This window comes from Penicillium mononematosum (assembly GCF_028829835.1).
Source record: "Penicillium mononematosum strain IBT 11891 chromosome Unknown utg000005l:1.0-9366267.0:1.0-9372171.0, whole genome shotgun sequence".
Lineage (NCBI taxonomy): Eukaryota > Fungi > Ascomycota > Eurotiomycetes > Eurotiales > Aspergillaceae > Penicillium > Penicillium mononematosum.
Genome location: NW_026643275.1, coordinates 5,697,661 through 5,720,733, shown reverse-complemented (window position 1 = coordinate 5,720,733; position 23,073 = coordinate 5,697,661). Strand labels below are relative to the sequence as shown.

At 50.2% G+C, this 23,073-nt stretch overlaps 11 protein-coding genes across 11 annotated transcripts; 6 read left to right on the top strand and 5 right to left on the bottom strand.

Moving 5' to 3' along the window:
- Window positions 1-223: 223 nt before the first annotated feature.
- Window positions 224-2,106, bottom strand: N7519_010348 (CorA family magnesium transporter; the record flags this gene model as incomplete). The annotated part of the gene is made up of 3 exons (XM_057297121.1): window positions 224-806; window positions 857-1,497; window positions 1,558-2,106. The coding sequence occupies 3 exons, from the start codon at window positions 2,104-2,106 to the stop codon at window positions 224-226; spliced, it is 1,773 nt and encodes a 590-aa protein (XP_057145003.1).
- A 219-nt stretch (window positions 2,107-2,325) lies between these two features.
- Window positions 2,326-3,900, bottom strand: N7519_010347 (uncharacterized protein; the record flags this gene model as incomplete). Its single annotated transcript, XM_057297120.1, has 1 exon — window positions 2,326-3,900. The coding sequence occupies one exon, from the start codon at window positions 3,898-3,900 to the stop codon at window positions 2,326-2,328; it is 1,575 nt and encodes a 524-aa protein (XP_057145002.1).
- Window positions 3,901-4,278: 378 nt separating this feature from the next.
- On the bottom strand, window positions 4,279-6,448 carry N7519_010346 (uncharacterized protein; the record flags this gene model as incomplete). Its single annotated transcript, XM_057297119.1, has 5 exons — window positions 4,279-4,379; window positions 4,433-4,670; window positions 4,724-5,453; window positions 5,492-6,078; window positions 6,239-6,448. The coding sequence occupies 5 exons, from the start codon at window positions 6,446-6,448 to the stop codon at window positions 4,348-4,350; spliced, it is 1,797 nt and encodes a 598-aa protein (XP_057145001.1). The 3' UTR covers window positions 4,279-4,347.
- A 1,235-nt stretch (window positions 6,449-7,683) lies between these two features.
- On the top strand, window positions 7,684-7,941 carry N7519_010345 (uncharacterized protein; the record flags this gene model as incomplete). The annotated part of the gene is made up of 2 exons (XM_057297118.1): window positions 7,684-7,822; window positions 7,871-7,941. 2 exons carry the CDS (start codon window positions 7,684-7,686, stop codon window positions 7,939-7,941), a joined length of 210 nt encoding a protein of 69 aa, XP_057145000.1.
- Window positions 7,942-8,299: 358 nt separating this feature from the next.
- On the top strand, window positions 8,300-11,545 carry N7519_010344 (ssDNA endodeoxyribonuclease RAD1; the record flags this gene model as incomplete). Its single annotated transcript, XM_057297117.1, has 7 exons — window positions 8,300-8,347; window positions 8,397-8,574; window positions 8,641-8,761; window positions 8,827-8,852; window positions 8,902-9,430; window positions 9,480-10,572; window positions 10,625-11,545. 7 exons carry the CDS (start codon window positions 8,300-8,302, stop codon window positions 11,543-11,545), a joined length of 2,916 nt encoding a protein of 971 aa, XP_057144999.1.
- A 424-nt stretch (window positions 11,546-11,969) lies between these two features.
- N7519_010343 (uncharacterized protein) lies at window positions 11,970-14,243 on the top strand (the record flags this gene model as incomplete). The annotated part of the gene is made up of 6 exons (XM_057297116.1): window positions 11,970-12,096; window positions 12,147-12,281; window positions 12,338-12,592; window positions 12,641-12,767; window positions 12,817-13,675; window positions 13,743-14,243. The coding sequence occupies 6 exons, from the start codon at window positions 11,970-11,972 to the stop codon at window positions 14,241-14,243; spliced, it is 2,004 nt and encodes a 667-aa protein (XP_057144998.1).
- Window positions 14,244-15,070: 827 nt separating this feature from the next.
- Window positions 15,071-15,697, bottom strand: N7519_010342 (translation initiation complex factor eIF1A; the record flags this gene model as incomplete). The annotated part of the gene is made up of 2 exons (XM_057297115.1): window positions 15,071-15,499; window positions 15,677-15,697. 2 exons carry the CDS (start codon window positions 15,695-15,697, stop codon window positions 15,071-15,073), a joined length of 450 nt encoding a protein of 149 aa, XP_057144997.1.
- A 752-nt stretch (window positions 15,698-16,449) lies between these two features.
- Window positions 16,450-16,893, top strand: N7519_010341 (uncharacterized protein; the record flags this gene model as incomplete). Its single annotated transcript, XM_057297114.1, has 1 exon — window positions 16,450-16,893. The coding sequence occupies one exon, from the start codon at window positions 16,450-16,452 to the stop codon at window positions 16,891-16,893; it is 444 nt and encodes a 147-aa protein (XP_057144996.1).
- A 411-nt stretch (window positions 16,894-17,304) lies between these two features.
- On the top strand, window positions 17,305-18,698 carry N7519_010340 (putative chitin biosynthesis protein (Chs5); the record flags this gene model as incomplete). Its single annotated transcript, XM_057297113.1, has 2 exons — window positions 17,305-17,389; window positions 17,502-18,698. Exons 1-2 carry the CDS (start codon window positions 17,318-17,320, stop codon window positions 18,696-18,698), a joined length of 1,269 nt encoding a protein of 422 aa, XP_057144995.1. The 5' UTR covers window positions 17,305-17,317.
- Window positions 18,699-19,248: 550 nt separating this feature from the next.
- Window positions 19,249-20,611, bottom strand: N7519_010339 (putative aspartate transaminase; the record flags this gene model as incomplete). Its single annotated transcript, XM_057297112.1, is given in 4 exon segments — window positions 19,249-19,313; window positions 19,367-19,472; window positions 19,531-20,331; window positions 20,345-20,611. 4 exon segments carry the CDS (start codon window positions 20,609-20,611, stop codon window positions 19,249-19,251), a joined length of 1,239 nt encoding a protein of 412 aa, XP_057144994.1.
- A 1,123-nt stretch (window positions 20,612-21,734) lies between these two features.
- On the top strand, window positions 21,735-22,965 carry N7519_010338 (alpha/beta hydrolase; the record flags this gene model as incomplete). The annotated part of the gene is made up of 3 exons (XM_057297111.1): window positions 21,735-22,271; window positions 22,333-22,650; window positions 22,699-22,965. The coding sequence occupies 3 exons, from the start codon at window positions 21,735-21,737 to the stop codon at window positions 22,963-22,965; spliced, it is 1,122 nt and encodes a 373-aa protein (XP_057144993.1).
- Window positions 22,966-23,073: the final 108 nt, after the last annotated feature.

Below are 23,073 nucleotides of genomic sequence, written 5' to 3'. Positions count from 1 at the left end.
AATTAAAGACGAATGGTATTGATATGTCATCAGATATTCTCTAGATCTATTCACATCTAAGCGAAATATAAAACATAGAGTGGGGGAATAGAGAAAGGAGTGTGTTAATGTACAAAGATTTTACAGACCTCTTCAACTCCCTTGAGTTGAAGATCTAAATCAAAACGCCTGGGCTCCCGTTACAACGCAATCAAACCGTCAGACATACTTCAATCACTGCGTATCATGCATCAGGCTTAGTACGACCTTCGGGGCAGACAGTCTCTTTCCCATGATCGTTGCTCTTTCCCGCGCGAGCATTGTTAGAGGCCGTAGCTGATGCCTGCATAGTAGCCTGGGAATTGGCAGGTGTCGATTTTGAGTTTCTCGATGCAGCTTGAGCGGCAGCTGCAGCTGCATTCTCTTTGAGACGTCTTATGCGCTCAGACCGGCCTTCTCCTGGGAGACTGCCCCAGACCGGTTCGATCGAATCGGCCCGCCAGTTATTGCGATTTCCACCGAGTGCGCTGCGCTTTGGGGAGAGGGGAGCGAAAGTAGAGCCTCCCATGCCGGACTCACCCCACATGCGGACCCGTTGAAGCTTGCGCAGTTTGGCGAGACCGTAGACACAGACAATACCAGTCAGAGCAAAGCAGATCACGGAGACACCGCCGAATCCGAAGTCTGATTCTTCAATGAAATTCTTCAAGTTCATGCCGTAGAGAGCAGAGAATAATGTTCCTGTTGCGAGGCCGAGTGTTCCAATGCTGAATTTGAGATCCATGAGCATGAGCGAGTTGCGGTTGGCGTCGAGAATAGCCTTGACTCTGAGTTGTGTTAGAGGTGCTTTCCGCATAAAATGAGCGATCAAACTTACACTTCTTCCGTATTGCGAATATTCGTCACCAAATTGCCACTGGCCTGAACAATCTCATCACACACTTTGTGGTATGACTCCAGAAGCATTTCCACTTCTTGATGGTCATGCTCTTCTCGCTCTTTGCCGACCGATCTCTCAGTTAAGTACATTGCTGCCAAATCGTCATCGGCCTCCAGCAGATCATCAATCGCGTCTCGTACCAAGCGAGCTTTCTGCTCAAATGTACCGAGCTTCTTGGAGTAGATCAGGAGGTGCCGGAGCTTATCTCGGTCGATGTCCTCTTCGAGTGCACGAAGAACCCGCACGACGGGATCTCTCACTCCGTTAAACTCCTCCTCCAGGCCACTCGTGACACTAATGAGAACGGCTTCCAGCGCGCGAAACTCGTACGGCAGCGATTGACTAGGCTGAGCGGCCCCTTGGGATTGCCTCTGGCGGAGCTTTCCTTCTAGATCGTATATGAACAGCGACTGCATGTATGAGTCTGTCGATCCGTAGGCGTCGAATACGAGTACCCGGTCCGCTTTAATGAGAACTCGCAGATGCAAGAGATTGATGAGAATTGCGCTAGGTCGCACCAGGATATGAGGGAGAGTTGACGAATCAATCTTGCGTAGATCTCGAGGAAGAAGGCCATACTGTATCGTGATTCACCAGTTAGCAAATATTAAACTCGAACTCGAGTCCTTTTTACCAACCTTGGCAATCAGCTCCTGCTTTCGGAACTCTCCGTTCACGAGTGTGACATCTCCATTGATATCAAACTCCGTGCACCGAATTCGCAGCTCATTTGACGCCTTGGCTGATAGGCTGCGGCCAATATTGAACATTCCCTCCGTCCCTTCATCCATAAGCCCGGGGCCAGCGGGGCCTTGATGCTTGTAGTCGGAGGCCTTATTCCGCTTGAGATCAAACAGCCGTCGGAGAAAAGGTCGGCTTTTGGTTGACGCATGACGGGACAATTTCAGCTGCGTAGGCGCCAAGGGCGAGGCCACTGTTGCTCTAGTGGGGTTCGATTTTCCATAGTGGGTGTCGCACAGTGTTGTACCAAGTGCTGCGGTGCTATGGGGAGCATTGAGACGCGTCCAGCTTGAGAGTTTCGGGGATGGTCCTGTCGAGAAGCCTTTGTCGCGACTAGCAAGACGCTTCGGATAAGCGCATGCTGATGGTGCGGTTAGGAACCCAGACTGTGATCGTAGGAAGCGCAATAAAGAGGCAGAAGGTGCAGACAACCTCGGAGACAGCATGTCTCTGGATTATCGACCGAGCTGTATCGCAGGTTCTCCCGATCAGATCAGATACGCTTTTTTCCCGTTGCATGGAACAATGTTGACCCGAGAACCAGAACTATACAACCTTGGAACTGTTGTAGAACTATAACACTGTTAGCTGTTTCTCAAATGCCTTGTACTGTGAGATTGGAATAATGATTCTATATTGGTACCGATTAATACTAATTGCTTAAGTCAAGCACTTCCTTCTCGGCTCAGTGCCCAGTCAACCAGGTCATTACCCTTGTCCTCCTCCATTATCTCCCTTTTGCATCCAATCACCCAGATCAAGTGTGTCTCAATCAGCTCATAGCTATTGAACCACATATCATCGCGAGGGTTGCATTTGAAGTAACTTCGATATTCGGAACCCATGTTCTCCCATACGGTAACCCACTTACGAAAGCCCAGCCACAATGTCAAGATATCACTGAGGACAATTCTGAGATAGTTGTGGTCTTTCTGGACTTTTGCAACAACAAGCTGAATGTCAAATAGAAAATGTCTAGCCTCAATGACGTCGCTTACCTCCTCAAGCCGTCGGTATCGGCTTAACAGCGTCTCCCAGCCACCCAAAAGCAGATACCCTAACCGCTGTCGCTCGCTATCCAAGCAGCAGTCCAACCAATTCACAAGTACTTCACGAAGCTTTTTGTGCCCCTGATCTTTAGCAAAACAATGATTACAGGACAAGCCATTGATGAAACTTCCGGTGATTTTAGTTTTGTCCCAGTTTTGGAGCTCCGAGGCAGAGTTGGCGGTAGGTGCCCAGTGATTGAAAGCCGCACCAAGGCGAAGCGCACGCAATTCCTGCCAGCGCGAACATACTGGACACCGCACCATATACATAGTCCAGAAAGAATCAGAAGCGTTGTTGCTATGCACGCGTTGAACAGGGGCATTTGTGGTTGGGCACACACTGTTCATTATGGCGGAAACACCTGGGAAATATCGGTCCAAGGCACTGGCAAATGGTAGACGACGGCTCGGTACTATGGGTACCTTATTTGTGCCTCTCTGCACAGTAGACGAAAGCTCACGACGCCGGAAACGGCATTCGTTGCACTTGCGCAAATGCCGCTTGAAGCCGCAACGCTCCCTCTCAATAAGGCGTGCTTCATGGTCCAGAAGCACCTGTTCTTCCTCTTGTGTGATACTGCAGTATTCGTCCAGACTAAAGCCTTGGAATGTGATCATGCCGCTGTCTTGAAAGCTGGCCAATCTTGCGCCCCTATCGCGCACAGGATGGTTCGGTCTTAATGTGTTGCACCTAGATGCGAGACCATATCGACGCCGTATTTTCCGGTCCTCATCATTGGAATTAACTTGTTGTTTGTGTATATGGTACGGTCTGCGAAGTTTCCCATCTCGTGTTGACTCCCAGCTCGTGTAAGATCTCGCTGCCGGGGATCCTGGCAATGGCTTGCGGTACTGCAGTCGTAGAATGTAATGGTTGTCGAATGATGTATGTGGAAGCATCTTGAGACAGATGCTACAGGCCCAGCGCATATCATACCATTCTTTTGACGTGAAGTCAGGGACGAGGTGGTTGTCCTTCGATCGAAAGACGGGCGTGACCCCTCCGACTTCTTCTCGGCATTCAAGTTCAAGCAACCTCTCCAGTAAATGAGTTCGTTTTGGCTGAATCACTGTGCGGAATTTGGAGTTCGTTTGGCTGATGGATATGAGCCCAATAGGGTCCAAGAGACGGAAGATCGAGCACAGAATCCCAACGGGCAAAGACCCAAGAGATGGAGGATCAAGCTTCATCTCGGATCAAGAGCGGTATTTTTGAGGCGAAACTCGAAACCTGTGACTATGATAGAGGGACAGTCTTGGAGATAATGGTAAAAGCTATGGATGCCCGGTTATGCCCAGCCCTTGGCTATTTATGGTGGCGATCCACGGGTGCAAGCTAAACTCCACTTGAGCATAAGCGTATGCATGTAGTCGGCATCAGACTAAGACAGATAATGAAAAAGAAAAAAAAAAAAAAGACTCATCTACTTCCTTGTGCTGAGACTATCTCTTGCATCCACTGAATCTACCATTGAAAGCTATATACAGAGTGCATTGCCCCTCTTTTGTTAACACTTGTGAAGCCAAACTTTTAGGCGAAACGCTGGACCAAGAAACAGAATGCTCGATGCTCGCAGTAATGCGCAAAAGCCATTGGTATCTTGGAATACTTGAACAATCCCACCGAAAAGTAACTGTTCACCAATCGTCGTCGTTGTCTTTCTCGTCATCTATCAACATGGTTAGAATATAGATCCGCATTTACGTGCTGGGATTGGCATACCACTTCCGCTGACTCTCTGTTTTCGCTTGTTGAGAGCATCTTGCAATGCGCCGGCCAAACCACCTTGCGGGGCGCCTCCTGCATTGGGGCTTGTAGCTGAAGACTCATTAGCACCACCGGGTACCATGGCTTTACTTCGATCGTTCTTTTCCGTATCCTTGACCTTGCGCAAGCCTCCGCCTCCGGAGCCACCCGAAGCCCGGATGGACGCTAGCAGATCGTCACGCCCTCCGGTGGGCTTTGGCAAGGGTGGTGCAGCACCACCAGGGGGTGGAGGTGGAGGAGGAGCACCACTTCCAGGCGCCCCAGGTGGTGGAGGTGGCGGCGGTAGTCCACCTGGTGCCCGCGAAGCAGGCGCCGGAGGAGGGGGGAGGGGGAGGCATTGATGGGCCACCACGGCCCGGAGGCGGAGGGGGGGGGGGGGCCACCTGGTGCTGCAGCGCCAGGCGGGGGAGGGGGCGGAGGGACGCTAGGAGAATACGTAGGTGCCGAGGGCGGGGCGGGGGGAGGCGATACTGGTCCTCTTGGCGGAGGTGGAGGAGGAGCTGCGGGAGAAGACGGTGCAGCTGGCACGGGTCGAGGCGCTGGTGGGGGTGGAAGTGGGGGTGAAACGGGGCCTCTGGCGGGTGGAGGAGGTCCGGTTGTAGTGCTCATAGGCGGCACTTTGGGCGGCAGTTGAGGTGGTGCTGCTGGGCTCGCTGTGCGAGGCGGCGGAGGGGGAGGGCCCCCTGGTGCAGGGCTACGGCTGGGGGGTGCCGGTGGCGCAGACACCTTGCGATCACCAGAGAAAGGTGGTGGTACTCCAAATCGAGATTGACTCGATTGAACATTATGACTATCATCCATCGGTGTCTTTGGTGGTCGCGGGGGCGGCGGAGGCCCAGCATTGACGTTCGAAGTTGCGCGTGGACGCCGCGGGGGTACAGGGCCAGCAGGCTCAGCGAACTTGCCTGCGTCTGGAAGTGGAGGCGGCGCATTGAATCTTCGCGCAGGCGGAGATGGCTCACGAGGGGGAGGGAGACTGGTTCTTCTGGTGCTTCAGAACGTGTTTTCCGTGACGGAGGGGGCGGCGGCGGTCCCCGTCTGCTTGTTGAGCTTGAACCCGTGTCTTGAGGACTGATCGAGGTCACTTTCGGAGCTGGGGGTGCAGAGGGTGGCGGTGGAGGAGCTGCCTTCGGCTTATTCTGATCTTCAGCAGGAGCAGACTCGCCCGCCGCCGCCTGCTTCTGGTCAATCCAAGCTTTGATGAATTCAGAATTCTCGGCGATCTGGTCTTCGGTAATTCCCATCCCCTTGAGCTCATCAAGTAGTCCTTTCCAAGAGGGGTCACTCGTGTCAAACGGTAAATCTGGCTTAGCCGGTGGCGCGCTTGGGGACAGCGTCGGAGGTGGAGGAGCAACCTGTATTGAAGGCGCAGGTGCTGTCGGCGGTGGTGCACTTGGAGCTGGGCTCGAACGATGCAACAAGCTGCCAAACAAAGACCGTCCTACTTTCCCATTGGTAACAGGAGCAGGTCCCTGGCCTCGAGTAGATGCGAAAGGAGTCTTGCTGGTCTCTTTGCTGGCATGTTTCTCGCGCTCATGCACCTTCTTGATAAAGGTCTTGGCCTCCTTTTTCGTCGACAAAGGACAGGCCGGCGGGACAAGCTTCGAGCTCGAATGTATGAAAGAAGGTTCGATCCTGGTTGTAAGCGAAGTTGTCATAGATCTCCTGGTCCCAGATCACGCCCCTGCCAGCCGGCTTCATAAAACAATGCATTTGTCAGCACTTCTACTCTTTTCTTCAACACCAGTATGGACCGCCTACCGAGACATCGACTATTTTAAGCCAAAAAGTCCTCCCAACAAGGTCATTGCAGAGGACAGCAGCCCCTTGAATTCCGGTATATGTCCATTTCTGTCCATCCGGGTAGGCGACGTAAAGTCGCGCGACAGCTACGGCGAGGATCTTGTTGGCCGGTTTAGGGACATTCCGCTTAACAGTCTCCTTGTCGGCGTCACTGAGTATGGAGGGCATGGTGAATCGAAGTGGTCCCCCACTGAATAGAAAGGGGAAAGGTGATAGTTCGAAGGGTGGTTAGGTGGGTAGAGCACACATTGCAGCCGGGCGGGTATCTTCGAATGATGAAATAGCGCCCTCGACGCACCGACTGATACGGCAGTGGCGGGAGGTAAGGTTTCTTTGTAATTGATTAGATTCGAAGGCCGAGGTGTTAGAGAGGAGCCGACCGGCGGTTGCCTTGAGTGTTGGAGAGGTTCGGAGGTGAGAAGGCGTAGGCGGGGCGCAATACACCGAAGTGACCTAGGCCTACCGCAGCACCGCCATACCGGCACGTGGTACTTGTCTTGTACTATTTAAGGTATGACTAACGGTCACTACATACTTATTTAGGATTCTTTCTGTTTGATATTTGATATGCCAAATCTCAAAACAGACATTCTAAAAATACAAATTGATAGAATATTGTTGACATGTTCATGAGTGACGAGGATTGTGGGCTGCAGTTCAATACGCCCATTTCAATGAATGTCCTATATCATACTTTAAGAGGCGAGCTCACTTCAATTTTAGGTGATTGATTATGCGGTGTGTGACCGTGCCCAGATGGCTTTCTAGGAATAATATGTACATGTAGGATGTGTAAATATGTCAAGAAGACCTTGAGAGTATGGTTTTGACTACATGGTAATACTTTTAACTACCTACCTATTTTGACTATGTATGGATGGATATGGATGGATATACTTGTTGCGGTAGGATGCCTATGTAGTATTTACCTTTCAATAAAGAGCAATTTGCTTTATCATGCTTTTCAACTCTTCATATTACTACTATCTTGATTATACCATAAATTCTAATTGAATCATAATGTACTAGGTAGCTACAGCATGCCCCTAATTGTGCTCCTTACACCCACGGCGCCACTGTATCCACTAAACATAATCAACAAATTATACCTACATATGTAGGTACGGAGTAGATATAAATGGATTGCATTTGCATTTAGTTCTTGTTTCTTCTCGAAGTGAACGTGTTTAGGCAACTAGGGAGTATATCATGCTATTCGTTGCAATCCGACCACCGACGTCATCCCGCTTGAGATCTATAAAGCAGGCATCCAACCAACCTTTAAGACCTGTTTCTTCAACTCACCATCAACGAATTACCAGATTTATTTGATCTATCTACCAGTGAACAAGAGCTACATTAGCTAGTGACAGCCCAACAAGAAACTCTTCTATCTCTACAAAATGCCGGTCATCCCCGAGTCGTCAGACTTCCCATCTGTGCCCCAAAAGGGAGGAAATGAGGCCGAGAAGACACCAGGGCAACAACCCCAAAAAGCGACTGCAGCGGACTTCTTGTCAAAGGGACCCCAGATTCCGGACAGTAAGTTGGCTACTAGATCTACACAGGCCCGCGACTGACACTTTGTAGATATGCCTCCCAAGGCTTCTAAAGAGGAGCTCGAGGCACGCGCGAAGGAACTAAACAAGCCGTCTAACTGAGAGACTATTGATCAACAATCTTTATCTATCTGTACTTAATACAATACCAGTTTCTGCCATTCAAGGCAACTTGCTCTTGTCGAGTATACCTATAGCGGGTTATGGCCCAAACTAGGTCCATCAGCAACATACGGAAAGTACCTAGGTAGCCGCTTGATAGTTATTAAACAAACAATACTGAAAATAGAATAAGTATACCATTTGGGATTCAGCTCCTTTCTTAGGCTGCGTATACTTCCAAATGAGCACCCGTGGACGGGCTCACCAATCCATTACGTCATACATCATAGCACACGTGATCGCGCGATATCTCGTCGACCGGACCCTTCACTGCTCAACGCGTTAAGAAGTGGTCCCAATGCCTCCAGAACGGTCTAGTGTGCCGGTGAAGCTGTCCCTACCACTGGTAAGTACCCTATTACCCCGGCGCAGGTTTCCCGCTAACCCTCAGTAAGCAATACCAGCAGGAGCTCTTTACCGAACTACGCGCCGAAGATGAGCTTGTCATCCTTGCACGAGGCCTCGGGCTTCTACACCTAATATCGAACCTCCTCCATTTTTATGATGCAGCGGGGAACAATCTGGTCCTGGTAGTGGGTGCAGATGAACGTGAGAATGAATGGATCGGAGAGGGTATGTGGATTGGTTTACACCCCAAGTCGGACGCTGGTGTTGGAAGCTGATGGACTCTGAAACCAGCATTGGCGGAGCATTACACTACCAGCAAGTCCCCTCTTGCTAGGGGGTTAAGAGTGATCAATACCGAGAAAGCTACGGTGCCGTTGCGGTGGGTTTCTCGTTCTGCCATGTCGATTGCGACGTATTGACAAAATGCCCAGAGAAAGAATGTATGGCGAAAGGGGGTATTCTGAGTGTGACATCCAGAATATTGGTTGTGGACTTGTTATCGAGTATGCATGTTTAGTATAATGGGCTCAAGACACTCGCTGATCTTTCTAGGACTTCTTGATCCCGAGAAAGTCACTGGGATGGTCATTTTGCATGCCGATAAGGTCTTGGCGACATCCCTCGAAGCATTTATTGTCCGGGTCTACCGGCAATCGAACAAGCGTGGCTTCTTGAAAGCATTCTCCGACTCTCCGGAGCCATTTACTACGGGATTTTCCCCGTTGGCTAATATGCTGCGGAACCTTTTCCTACGCAAGGCCTCACTGTGGCCTAGGTTCCACGTTTCTGTTGCTGAGTCCCTAGAAGGAAATCGCAAGGCAGAAGTGATCGAATTGGAAGTTCCCATGAGCGACAAAATGAGGGAAATTCAGAATGCTGTTCTGGAATGTGTAGAGATCAGTATCACTGAGCTTAGGAAGAGTAACACGGGGTTGGATATGGAAGAGTGGACGTTAGACAGTGCTTTGCACAGGAACTTTGACATGATTATCAGACGTCAACTTGACCCAATCTGGCACCGTGTGAGCTTTAGGACAAGACAAATCGTCAGCGACCTGACAGACCTACGAGCAATCCTTCAGTGTGTCTCCCATGTGTCTTTCCATTTATCTATACTAACAGTTCTGCAGTGCTTTACTCAGTTACGATGCGGTATCTTTTGTTAAGTACCTTGATACTATCGTGTCTGCGAACGCTCCGCCTCCCGGCTCCAGCAGGCATAGTTACTCACCGTGGCTTTTCCTTGATGCTGCCCATGTTCTTTTCCAGACCGCCAAATCGCGAGTCTACGAAGGCAAATTGAACAACGAACTGACCCGGCTTTCATCTTCGACTACATTTTCCTCTGAGTTGAACCCAGCTCTAGAGGAACTCCCAAAGTGGAGTGTCTTGTCAGAGGTCCTTGCAGAAATCGAACACGACGCTTACCTCCATCCTGTGCGGATGGATCAATCGAATAGTACCATATTGATTATGTGTAGTGATCAACGAGTATGCCGCCAGCTTCGCGAGTACATTGGCACCATGCATGCCAAAATTGCTCAAGCGTCCGAATCCGAAGACGGTGATCCGAGCGATGACAAGCCTTCTGCGGAGCTTATGATGCGCCGTCGGCTGCGAGAGTACCTCAATTGGAAGAGGTCTCTTTCAAATGTCAACAAAAATCTGTCCCAGTCAGGGGAGGACGACAGGTCTGGAAAACCTTCTGAGTCACCAGCCGCCCAGAGTGCGCATCAAGGAAGGCCTCCTCCAAACAAACGTCGTCGAGTACGTGGCGGCGGCGCAGTCACCTCGGCTGCAGGTCGTGTGCCAAATAGCAGTGTCCAAACCGAAGTTGAATTGCCCGGTCAGGTTGTCAGCTTGCTAAGTGAGATTCAGCCCACTGAGGTGGAAGAAACGCAGAAAGAGGAGGTTATTCTCGATGAACTGGAGGATATGGAAGATTTCTACGAATTATATGATATGAACGATCTAGTCATGATACACCCTTACGACGGTGACATGGATGAGCATATACTCGAGGAAATGCGTCCACGGTATATTATCATGTACGAACCCGATCCCGCGTTCATTCGAAGGGTCGAGGTATATCGCAGTTCCCATTCAGGGCGAAACGTGAAGGTCTACTTCATGTATTATGGTGGCTCTGTTGAGGAACAACGGTATCTGAGTGCTGTCCGACGAGAGAAAGACTCATTCACGAAGCTGATCAAAGAGAAGGGGGTAAGCTACCCAGCTACAACACTTCCGAATTGCTAGCTAACTCGATTTTCAGAACATGGCAGTCACCTTGACGCACGACAAAAAGGCAGAAGACCCCCAGGAGCAATTCCTCCGGACAGTCAATACTCGTATTGCTGGAGGAGGACGACTGGCAGCTACAGCATCTCCTCCTCGGGTTGTAGTTGATGTCCGGGAATTCCGAAGTGCCCTGCCATCTCTCTTACATGGGAACAACATGATTGTGATTCCCTGCCAGCTCACCGTGGGTGACTACATTCTCACTCCAGACATTTGTGTCGAAAGGAAATCGATCCGTGATCTCATAAGCTCTCTCAAGAATGGCCGCCTTTACAATCAGGCTGAGACCATGCTCCAGTATTACAAGAGCCCATTACTATTGATCGAGTTTGATCAAAACAAATCTTTCACTTTTGATGCATTCGCCTCCGTTCCAACAGGGCCCACGTTTATGACAGACTACGGTTTCTCATCTTCCGGCACTGCAACCAGCACAAGCAGCAGCTCGCTTGCCAATCCGTCCAATCCAAAGTCCGCTCAGCATCTACTTGTGCTCCTCACCCTCGCCTTCCCACGCCTAAAGATAGTCTGGTCTTCATCCCCTTATCAGACAGCTGAGATTTTTGCTGAGCTCAAAAAGAACGCCCAGGAACCAGATCCACTCCGCGCAGTTCAGCTAGGTCTTGATATTGATATACCTAATTCGCCTGGCTCGTCTGGCTCCGCCGACCTCATGGCTGCCGCTGGGATTGAGCACCGTACTTTCAATCTTCTTCCACAAGACATGTTGCGAGCTGTTCCAGGTGTTACACCCCAGGCTCTAGAGCGGCTGATCATCGAAACCGACAATATTAGTGATATTGCCAACATGGAGGTCGAGCAGCTGGATCCACTGGTTGGCAAAGAAGCTGCACGTAAGATAGTTGCTTTCTTCCAGAAAAGCGTATTTGATTAATAGAGAATTCAGCCTTGAGTCACTGGTGCATTCTCAATCAAATTATGACTTTGATGCAATTTAAATAAAGTACAAAAAACTTGCTGTGTACGTCAACAAATACAACCAAACTACATGTGCATCATCCCATCACATCTCCATACATGTATTCTTACCCAAATCATCATACAAATACAAATAAAAGCAGCAAACAACTGAGACATCTGCACATGTGGACTCTCAACCAATTTGAACCTGGCCTACTCCGTACCCCGTACCCATAAGACCTCTTTCCGCCTTGGCGACGATCTTGCAGATCAACTAAAAACAGAACAGCCCAGTCAACAGCCGAAGCAAGGACCCCTGAGAAAGAGTGGAGAAGCGAATGGGTCCCTTTGAGGTCAGAATTATTATGGCAGGCCCCTGACATCTCCAACTTATCACCATGCATCTCAAGACTGTGTTGACTCCGGTCGCTTTGGCGGCTGTTGTTGGTGCTGCCGGGAGTATACGCGATGTTGAGCCATGTGCTCAGGTTAGCAAGTTGGTGGAAGATGCCAATAAAGACCAGAGTATGTCATGGACTTAGAATCGTGAATTAGCTGATGGCTAACTGTCGCAGCAAATGCCATTGTGCCTCATGAGATGGCACATCAGTGTCTGTTATCTATGCCCTTTGACTCGGACCGTGCCGTTGATTTCCTGATTCATGTTCGCAAGATCCTCGAGTTCCAGTCAACTATCGATATTTTGAAGGGTAAGTGATACCGATTTGAACGAGAACTTTTTAACCTGGCTAACTTATATTGTTAGATCCGCCATCTGGGTATACAATGCCCTCCACCGATATCATGAAGGAAATCGATACAATAATGGGCAAGGCCAAGAGCAACAGCTATACCAGCCAATTTGAGATGGACTTAGAAATTAACCGCCTTATCAAAACAGCCCATGATGGTCACTTGGCCTTCCAGCTATGCTCGCAGTCAATCTTCACATATCAAATCGATATGCCCCTGGTGTCAATCTCAACAGACGGGCTCGCGCTTCCTCAAGTGTACGCTCTAGGTATGCTCGGCTCGATATCTGTATCAAAACCTCAAACTAACATGCCAGGTGATGCAAAACTGCAGAAGGTCGACCCAGACGCCGTCTCGCCTCTGGTGTCCATCAACGGCACTAACGCGGCTACATACCTTGAATCATATGCCAGTGATCAGAACCTCCAGGATCGTGATGCACAGTGGGTATCCTTCTGTAACTACAGTATTAAATCACACTAACTGTCACAGGTACAATCGAGTATTCCCTGCGCCAGCCCGCAGTGTCACGAACACTCCTACTGGTGTGAATGGAATCTGGGCTTCCATTGGAGACTGGACTGATGGCGCTCAGCTGTCCCTCAAGTTTGGCAATGGCACCGAGAAGACTATTCAGAAAACGGCTACACCGAGCGAAAAGTTCTTTTCTTATGGAAACGGCACGCGCCTCTACGATATAGCGTGCCTTCCCCGAGACTTGTCTACAGCTTCGAGCAGCCCATCTGGCGCTGAAGAAGCCTCCTCTGAGATGAAGGGACTCCCCAGCACTACCTGGCGCAGCTCAGCTAATTCGATTGCTGGATATTACTCCAAATTATCAGGGCTAGAGGACACAGCAATCATCTTTCTGCCCACGTTCTCATCCAGCGCATCAGAGGTCTCTAAGATTGCGATTGACTTCTTGCAAAACAGCACCGAATCTGGGAAAAAGAACGTCCTGATTGACCTCTCATCCAACCCCGGTGGATATATGTCTATTGGCATCGACCTGTCTCGTATCTTCTTCCCCAACGCTGCCCCATACACAGCCACGCGGTTCCGAGCACACGATGCAGCCAAATATCTCACTAAGGCATACTCGCGTGACAACAGCACGGACACAAGCAATGTTTTTGCATACCGGCAGATGGTTCGGCCTGACCAGAGAACCGGCTTCAGCTCGTGGGAAGATCTCTATGGGCCGCATGAAATTCTTGGGAGCTCTGCTTCTAGCCTCCTAGCCAACTTCAACTACACCTCCACCTCATCAAAGAACTTCCCCATCAACGGCTATGGCCCAGTTCCGTTGAACCCAAGCAAATCACCCTTCTCGGCAGATAACATCGCTATTGTAAGTGTTTGTCCCAGGAAAGGATACGGAAAAGAGAAAAGCAAACTAACGCGAGCTCCAATTACAGATCACAGACGGCGACTGTGTCTCTACTTGCGCGTTTTTCGTCAAGCTGATGAAACGCCAGGGTGTCCGCACTATCACCTTCGGCGGCCGTCCACAAAAGGCGCCCATGCAGGGCGTCGGTGGCGTCAAGGGCGGCCAGTCTCTTGGGATCAACTACATCAATGGGTATATCGAGCAAGCGAACGGTCTGATTAGAGACTCGACCAACAGTGGAGCGCCACTACTGACATCTGCCGAGTGGAAGGCATTTAATGAGTCCAGCCCGAGCACAACAGCGTCGCTTCAGTGGAGTGGCAACCTGAATTTGCGGAATGAGTATGACCCGGAGGATGACCAAACACCGCTACAGTTTGTTTATGAAGCTGCTGAATGTCGCCTGTTCTATACGCTGGATAATTATTTGGAAAGGGAGACCGTTTGGCAGGCTGCGGCGAAGGCTATGTTTGGAGATGGGCAGTGTGTAGAGGGATCGACTAAGGGGAAGGGTAGTTTGGATTCTTGATCTGATTGATATTTCAGCAGAAAGACATGAATACTAGAATACATAGTAATTAGATTGAATTGTACGTGAACACATCCAAGATATACCTGACTTGTACACAACAACATGGGCTGAAATTGCGCAGATGGCTGGGGCTTGGTTACGATATTCACTTCCCAAGGTTCATTTGTCTGATTACTTCTTTGAATTGGTCTACAAAAGAAAATATGTCTTCTAAAAATGATATTTTCAATTCTCGTGGCCCATTTCATGACTCTATCATAAAAGAACGAAAAGAAAAGCAAGTCGAGGCTGAGCAGAGTAAACACACCGCATGCAATGCAATGCAGGAAAACAAGCACACAGGTCCATGATGTGTGCATAGCAATCATTTTAGTCTCTGTCATGATCCCAAGATATTTGCAAAAAGGACGAAAATGGTATCGAGGATCGATCCACCTTGGAGAATCCAAGATCGCCAATGGACAAACACCGAGGGTCCTCTGTTCGATGGCTTTAGGCCCGTAAAAGTTGTCGCAGTAGCGCCAGAATGGAGGGGTGTCCTTATCCTCATGCAAGCCGAGTTGAGGAGCAGCGCCGTAGGCTGGGGAGGCGAGTGATGCTCTCGGTCCCATTCAAACGAATGTATAGAGGGAATCGGATGTCCAAAGTGCCTCGCGTGGCAAGTAGTCAAAGGCATTTTTCGGAGCAGATGAGCGACGGCACTGTGCCAAAGGTGGCGAGTAGGAGGAGAGGGATTTGGCGAACATGGAGAATACCGAGGGGGATGTATCCAGGGTATTCTTGCAGGGCAGAGCATCGAACTCTGGGAGTAGCAGGGGATGAGCTTAGAGCTCGTCGACATCGATCTCCTTCTCGTCTTCGCTTTCGCGATCCTCGTCGAACTCGACGTTGTCGTCCAAGCCTTCACCGCCATAGGTATCGGTCTCGTTGATCTTAGCGTGCTCGGGCAGCTCGCCGTAGGCCTTCAGAGAACGGGCCTCATCGGCGGTGTACTTCATGATAACATCACCTTTCTCGTCCTGGTAGTCACGGAGCGAGAGAAGAATGATATCACCCTGGTTGATCCAGACCTTCTTGCGGAGCTTGCCACGGATGTGGGCCAGACGCTTCTCGCCATCGAAGCAGAGTGCCTCTAGACGACCGTTGCCCAGCATCTTCACGACCTGAGCGTACTCCTGGCCCTCCTCCTTGAAGACAAGTTCACGCTTCTCATTGTCGTTCTCGTTCTTGCCGCGACGACGGTTCTTACCGCCCTATATTTGATTGTCAGAATATGTCACATACAGTAATATCGCTTTCGAAAAAAAAAAAAATCTTCCACGAGTCCAAAAAAGTCACCAGCTCGAGGGGTAGGTGGCTACCCTTGAGCGGGCGACGGTGGATGTGGCGAGGAAATTATCGCCAGGAGGGGGGATATTTTGCAAGCTTACCTTTCCCTTGTTCTTGGGCATGACGGTTGTTGTGACCTTTTCACCTAGGTCAAGTCTCTCTGGTGTAGATTTTTTCCTTAGATCAACGAAGATCTGAAGAGGCCTAATCGAAAGTTGATTAGGGAAGTGAGAGTTGAAGAAAGAAGGAGGTGGGGGTTCTGCGCACTGATATTCAAATCTTTCTTATTATATAATCAGGCACTCGCTGCCCAGTGGCGTCACAGCGATTTCGCCCCCGCTTACGGCAGATTTCTGCCTTGATGCCTGGTTTCGGGGTAAAATTTGACCGCCTGGTTTGATTGGCAGAAAAAGATGAGGCGAGAAAGACACAATCCATGGATGCCAAGCTTGGAAGTTTGCAAGGGCATTTCTGAGGAAGAATCTGAGGCCTTGCGATACAAGGTATTGTCAGGTCTGACAAGAGCCTGAGGATTCATTTCAATTACAGCTGTCTTGCCCTCTGTGTGGCGTGTCCTAACAAATAAGCACGCGACTGCTTTATCGACACAATCTCCGAAGATTCAGCGCCTCCCGAGTACATTCACAATAATCTGTTATACTCTCCTTGGTGACTCGATGATATCTCTTTGGACCTCTGTTCTGAGCCTCCAATTGCCCCTTTGAGGTGTTCGTAAACCTTCACCGGCTCCGGCTCTGTTTAATAAACATCGTGGTGTTCAAAACCCGACATGATATCAATGTCCTACGACCCTCCTTATATTTCGCCGCCCAAACCAGCATACCCTTACGACCACCGATAGACCTCTTTTACCATGGCAGTGAAATTTATCACGTCTACAAAAAGCTTGGTGCTTCGGTATTGGCCGAAATGCAACACCCCTCCAGTTGCCGCACGCTACCTGAATTCCCCTACCCATCCGCTCCGGCCCAAAATTGTCGATCTCTGTGGACATCGTGAAAGAAACACATTATGGTGGCGGGTTTCGGTGACACAACTCCAGCAAAGCAAGCGGGTGGTTCGCTCCTGGTGCGCGCGCAGAGTGCGAATTGCTGTTGAGCAGGCTTTGAGGCAGCAAGGATTGGATAAGCTGGGGAAACCGCTCATTTCTGAGTCCCCTTCGCGGAGCAAAAAATTGTCAGGAACCATGGACATCTACATTCAGCCGCCATGTGTGACACAGGACTTCGAGGTGGTCCAGAAGGATGTACATCATCTAATATCCTTGCTTCTGGATCATGAATCAGCACGGAAATGACCTATTGTCGATGAGCCACACTCGAAAGGCGAATCGCGGGCAAGTCATGAACATCACGCGACCCGGTGAGATTCAATGTATATTACCATTACCATAACATTTTGTATAATACTAGCAGTCGACTGATGGACTGTTGCTGTGCATTATCTGGGAGACCTTGCGATTATGGCGTTTGGGGGAAATTGGTTTGCATCTGAGATTCAAATTATCTCAACTCTTATTCCTTCTGTTCATTATACCCTCCAGTTTTGGAAATGATTTATTGTTGGCTCTGGGTTACAGAAGTAAATATAGAAGCGCGAGTATCTTAGCTTCCCGATAACTCGCTAAATGCCGATCTGGCGGAATCAACGACCCGAGGGTCTAAAGACTCACTTGACAACCACCACCACTTATCCTAAACTTCCCCTCTTTCATCCTCGCTATGTTGGTTTCCTTGACAGTTGGCAAGGTTGACGCGGGTGTCGCCGTGCTCCTCACCCAAGACAATCGACTCGTAAGCTCAAACCCCTGGTCGCCTGCTCCCTACTCTCCAGACATCGACGACCTGCATTTCTGCAGAACGTCAATAGCAAACAAGTATGCTTTACTGACAATTTTTCGCGCAGATTGAATTCCCCTCAGTCCTCCTTCCGAACAACATTAGCTCAGGCAGCATTGTCGATATCACCGTTTCGCGCAACCATGCCGCCGAAGCAGCGAGCGCATCTGCCTTCCAATCCCTCCAGAAGCGGATTTTAAATACCTACGGTGTCAAGGCCCCGTCGCCACCCGTTCTGCGCCTGCGAAATGCAACCCAGACCTCGCTCGTTCTCGAGTGGGACCCAATCGACCTAGCCACTGCATCCCTGAAATCGCTATCCCTCTACCGCAATGGCTCAAAGGCCGGCTCCATACCACGCCCGCTCGAGACTCGCAGCACAAAAATCAGCGGTCTGGCCATTCACTCCGAGTACTCATTCCATCTGGTTCTGCGGACTACGGCAGGCACCTACCAGTCGGAGAAGCTGACGTGTCGCACACACAAGATGACCGATCTGTCTGGCATCACCGTCACAACGGGCATTCTCGATCCACAGCAGAAAGAGGCACTCGGTGCTGCATTGGACCGCATTGGAGGCAAGATGATCGACTCGGTCCGTATCGACACTACTCACTTCGTCTGCACGGAAGGACGTGGTGCGCAGTGGGAGAAGGCTGTGGAGATGAACATCCCTGTTGTGGTGCCGGAGTGGGTGGATGCTTGCGAAACAGAGGGGACCATTGCCGGCGTGCGTGGCTACTATCTCAACGCAGACCCCAAGGCCCGTCAACTCGGCGTGATCCACGGCTCGTCCCACCAGCGTACTACTTCTACTCTTTCAACTGCGACAAGCGCCAACCAGGGAAGACTCAGCACTCAGCCCCAACGGAGCCCTGCGCAAGAGCAGGTGCCCGAGGAGCCTCCTCTGACTCCATTCCCTGGGGGTGAGACGAGTAGCCAACCCCAGACCCAGACCCAGGCACAAGAGGTTGGATCACAAGATGGGTCAGATGACCTCCCACCTCCTCCGCCCCCGCCCAAAGATGAATCCGAAGATACAAATGAGCCTGTGCAGAACGGTGAGGCAGAAGCGGCACCTTCTCCGGAGGCGAAGAACGAGGAGCCTGAAGCCGAAGCTGCAGAGGAGAGCAATGGAGATACAGAGAAAGAGCAAACCCTTCCACAGAACAGACCCGAGGATGACTCCGAGTCGACAAACCTCGGAGGCCCAAAGGGCAAAGGCAAAGAGGGTGAGGGTGACTTCAACGAAGTGCCTCTCTGAATGGCCCTCTGATGACATATTCTGCTCTGCCCTTGCTTCGTGGTCAATCACTTGACATCCTTACCCTGCTTTTGTCCCCATTGTCGACCAGCGTCTACGACTTTATCAGTACAGTTTTACCATGTTGTGGTTAGTGGCGTGTCTCTTCACTTAAGCGGACAAACCATAGGACTCTTACGAACGTGCTCCGACTTTGATTCATCTTTTTCCTTTCTCATGTTCTGTTTACTGTTATATGTACAGTACGCAATTTTCCTAATGCAGCCTTGCTCATTGACTTTGATCCGGTTTACCTAGATATATGTTGGAAACCAGATGATTACATTGTAGGTAAGAACGACAAACTGCACGTGTGGCTATGGTTCTCTAAATTGGAATTCTATCTCATGAAACGTCGTAAATCAGATGGGCCCGCCAGATGCAAACATTTGAAGTCAGTAGTCAACCGGAAAAAAAAAACTCAGCTCCTTTTGAGAGACTAGAATGCATATCGAGGCAGACTAAACAAAATGAAAATTCAAAACTAATCCAGTTCGGACTCATTCGAAATTTAGTTCTCGTTGCGAATGACATCGTCAATCGCCTGTGCGACGTAGGCGACGTTTTTTTGGCTCACTGTGCGCAATGTCAGCTTGTGTTTATGAGTATCTGTGATTGGGGGTCATTACAGCCGCTGATAGATGCTCGGCCTGACTTAAGCAGGTAAATGTGGTATTTGTCCTTCAAGGCGTAGACTTGCTTGGGGGTAAGGCCAGTGTAAGAGAACATGCCATTCTAAGAAAAGAATTAGTACAGAGCAAGCTACATGTATAGCAAAATCCAGATCGCTTACCTGCTGGATGATGTGCTCCCAAGTGCCCGGAGTCTGCAGACGGACCAACTCATTGTACAGAGCCTTACGCATGGTCTTGATGCGCGAGCTCATGACCTGCAAGTCCTGGTGCCAGTCGGCAGTAAGCTCCTCGCTGGTAAGAACCTTCTTAACGATGCTGCAGCCAACACGCGGGCCCATGGAGAACTCGCCACGGATCAGGTGGCATAGGTTGTTCACAACGATGTCGCGCAGGGTGGTTGAGGCGCGGTTGGTACAGTAGTGGAACGCACCAACGCGCTGGCCGTACAGGCCGAAGTTCTTGGAGAAGCTCTGTGCCACACACATCTCCATGTCCGGCTTGTTGTTGAAGAAGTAGCGGACGGCCCAAGCGTCCTCCTCAACAGAGCCCGAGGCGAAGCCCTGGTAGGCTGAGTCAAAGAAGGGGAAGAGCTTCTTGCGCTCGCAAAGGTCAGCGATGGCAACCCACTGCTCCTTGTTGGGATCCAGGCCGGTTGGGTTGTGCGCGCAGGCGTGCAGCAGCACAACATCGCCCTCCTGCGCCTCGGACTCGAGGGAGGACATCATGCCCTCAAAGTCGAAGGACCGGGTTGCAGCATGGTAGTACGGGTATGTCTTGCGGGGCACTCCGGCCAGCTCCCAAATGGTCTGGTGGTTGGCCCAGGATGGGTTGGACAGCCAGACGGTGGGGGGCTTCATGTGGTGAGCAAGGAACAGGGCGCCAAGATGGTTGGCACCGGTGCCGGCGACGGTCTGCACGGAACCAATGCGTGCCTTGGCCTCTTCTTCGCCCTGCTTGCCCTCGAATCCGAACATCAGATCCCGCGCAATTCCTCAGGAAAGGCACATCGCCCTCGATCGCAGTGTATTCATGGCGGAAGAGGTCGTCGTCTACCACCAGCTCCTTCTCGGCCTTTTGCACGACGGGAAGGGGCCATGGCTTTCCATCATCTGTCCGGTAGACACCCACGCCCAAGCTAACTTTCTGCGGGTGGGGATCGACTGCGTAGGCTCCGTTCAGGGCGAAGATCTCATCCGGAGGCACTGGGGAGACATTAAGACGGGTGTCGATTTTGCTCATTGTGATGTATACACGCTGCAATTGGGGTTCCTAGGATCAATTTCAGGCAAAATGTGGCGAGGCCGCGGCGAGTATAAGTAACCTTGGAAGTAAAGATCAAAACTTTGGGAATCGTCCGCTGAGTCAACCCGATATCGCTGTCTTTTTGCCCCGCGGGAAGTCCCGCTTAGTAGCGGATTCCGGGGTCCACGGGTGTGCTTGCAACGAACGCAACTTGCAATGCCTTCATCTTCGTTTGATTCAAAGGAAGAGATAGCCGTTAATAGCCTTCTTGTTTTGACCATGTGCTAGTTGATGAATGGCCTTTGAAGATACGTTATTGACCTCATCTTGGAGGACTAAACTTTAAACATCAGCATGGAATGTCATCGGAGGTCTGCTGACACAAATTATAAACGCACTGTATTCTCAAGAGAATAAATGTGAGATTTTCTTGTGTAGCACTCCATTCAAGAGGGGTTGATGATAGCTCCTGGTGTGTTGTTGGAAAATAGTCGGAAGAGGCGGCCGCGCAGTAATATATAGTGGGCGGGGATATACATCTACGTTCGATCCTTATTTATTTCTTCTACGACATTTTATGAATCTTTCCCTTCTAGTCCCAATTATTCTTTCTAGCCTTATAGATATATACCCTCAATGCTTTCCCCTAATGTGCAAAAGCCTAGACACGACTAAATCCTTCATTGTATGGTGTGCTTTGATCTATATCCGGTTATTTCAAGATGAACACATAGGAAATATACTTCAACAGGAAACAAAACCAAACATACTAAAAGGAGAGGTATTTTGAGCTGGCCATAACTTGTCAGACTTTCTTCGAGCCACTGTTTGGTCCTTTGACATATATTGGACTGCAGCCGATGAGGGTAAAGGCGCTTGGACTAGGGATTCTACCACTCAGCTTGTACCGTGATATCAAATATTCTGATGACATCCAGTGCATATCTGCCTAGGGAATATAGACCGAAGTTGGTACATTTATGTATGTATCTAAATAATACCCCGCGATCTGTACTACGTGGACTTCGATAGGCTGCTCTAAACCCCCTCCTCTTCTGTACCTCGTTCTTTAAACGATCCATCCGATATCCCAGACGGCGTGCTTTTTTTGGTTACCAATATGGCCTCTCAAACTGTAGCTGCTGGTAATTCTGAATTGCATAAGTTTCGGGTTCCAACTATTGTCCAGCCACTTCACAATAGCATCCCCTCGGAGCTGCTCCCTCGGTATGACCCAATCTACGTCGAATATTATAATAAGTTTAATGCTGGGCGACTACATACGCACGAGATCCCGATTGAAGAATTCCGCAAGAACCCTGCCCGTTATACCATTTCCTATGGCCGGGCTCCCGGCCCTGATATATTCCGCATCACAGAGCAGAAATGTCCTGTCGATGGCGGTGAAATAACGGTACGAATATTTGAGCCGGCGCCCCAGTTTGACGATCAGGGTCAGCCGAAGAGGAGAGCAGCCTATGTCAACTTCCATGGTGGTGGGTGGGTGTTTGGTGGACTAGCCTACGACCACGATTTCTGCAAGCGAGTTGTCCATGGTCTTGACGGGGACCTTGTCGCATTTGATGTGGATTACCGGCTGGCCCCCGAGAATAAATATCCTATTCCCCTGGATGATTGTTGGACTGCATTCAATTGGGTAGGAACCTCTCGGGCGAAGACCTCGAATGGGAACCAAGTGCTGACAAGGTAACGTCTAGATCCGCTCCCACAAAGCGACTGAGTTCAGCCTAGACACAGATAGGTTTGCAGTGGGCGGCGCGTCAGCTGGAGGCCAGATTTCGGCCGTCATCAGCCATCTCTGCCGTGATGAAAACATTCCTCTGCGCTTGCAAGTCTTGACCGTGCCGGCGACAGATTTGCACCGTGTCTTCACTCCCGAAGGCGAGTTTGACCGCGAGGGTTGTCCCTACGAGTCATACCGGGAGATGGAGTTTGCTCCAGCGCTACCAGCAGCGCGCATGGCATATTTCCATCGACAATTCCTAGGAGTCCCACGACCAGCAGAGTCTGACAAGGTGAGTTCGGACATGGAGTAATTGCAACTGTGATGCTCATTTGACTAGGATTGGAAGATATCGCCCATTCTCGCACCGAACTTCCAGAACTTGGCCCCTGCGTTGGTGTCTACGGCGGAATTGGATCCGCTGCGCGATGAAGGAGAGGCGTATGCAGCTAAGCTTCAAGATGCTGGGGTATCTGTAGAGGTAGACCGAATTGCAGGTGCTCCGCATGTGTTTGCTGTACTCGATGGAATTTTGGAGGGAGGTCAGCGATACAACGAGAAGGTGATTGCAACAATGAAACGGCACCTGGGCAGCTTCAAGGGATAAGTTCAACTCGTAAACAAATAAATTTCATAGTACTAAACCAGATAATACCGAGTATTACCGAATATTACCAGCCTCACTGCCGAACAAGCCGTCTCCCTTCCGTCCTGC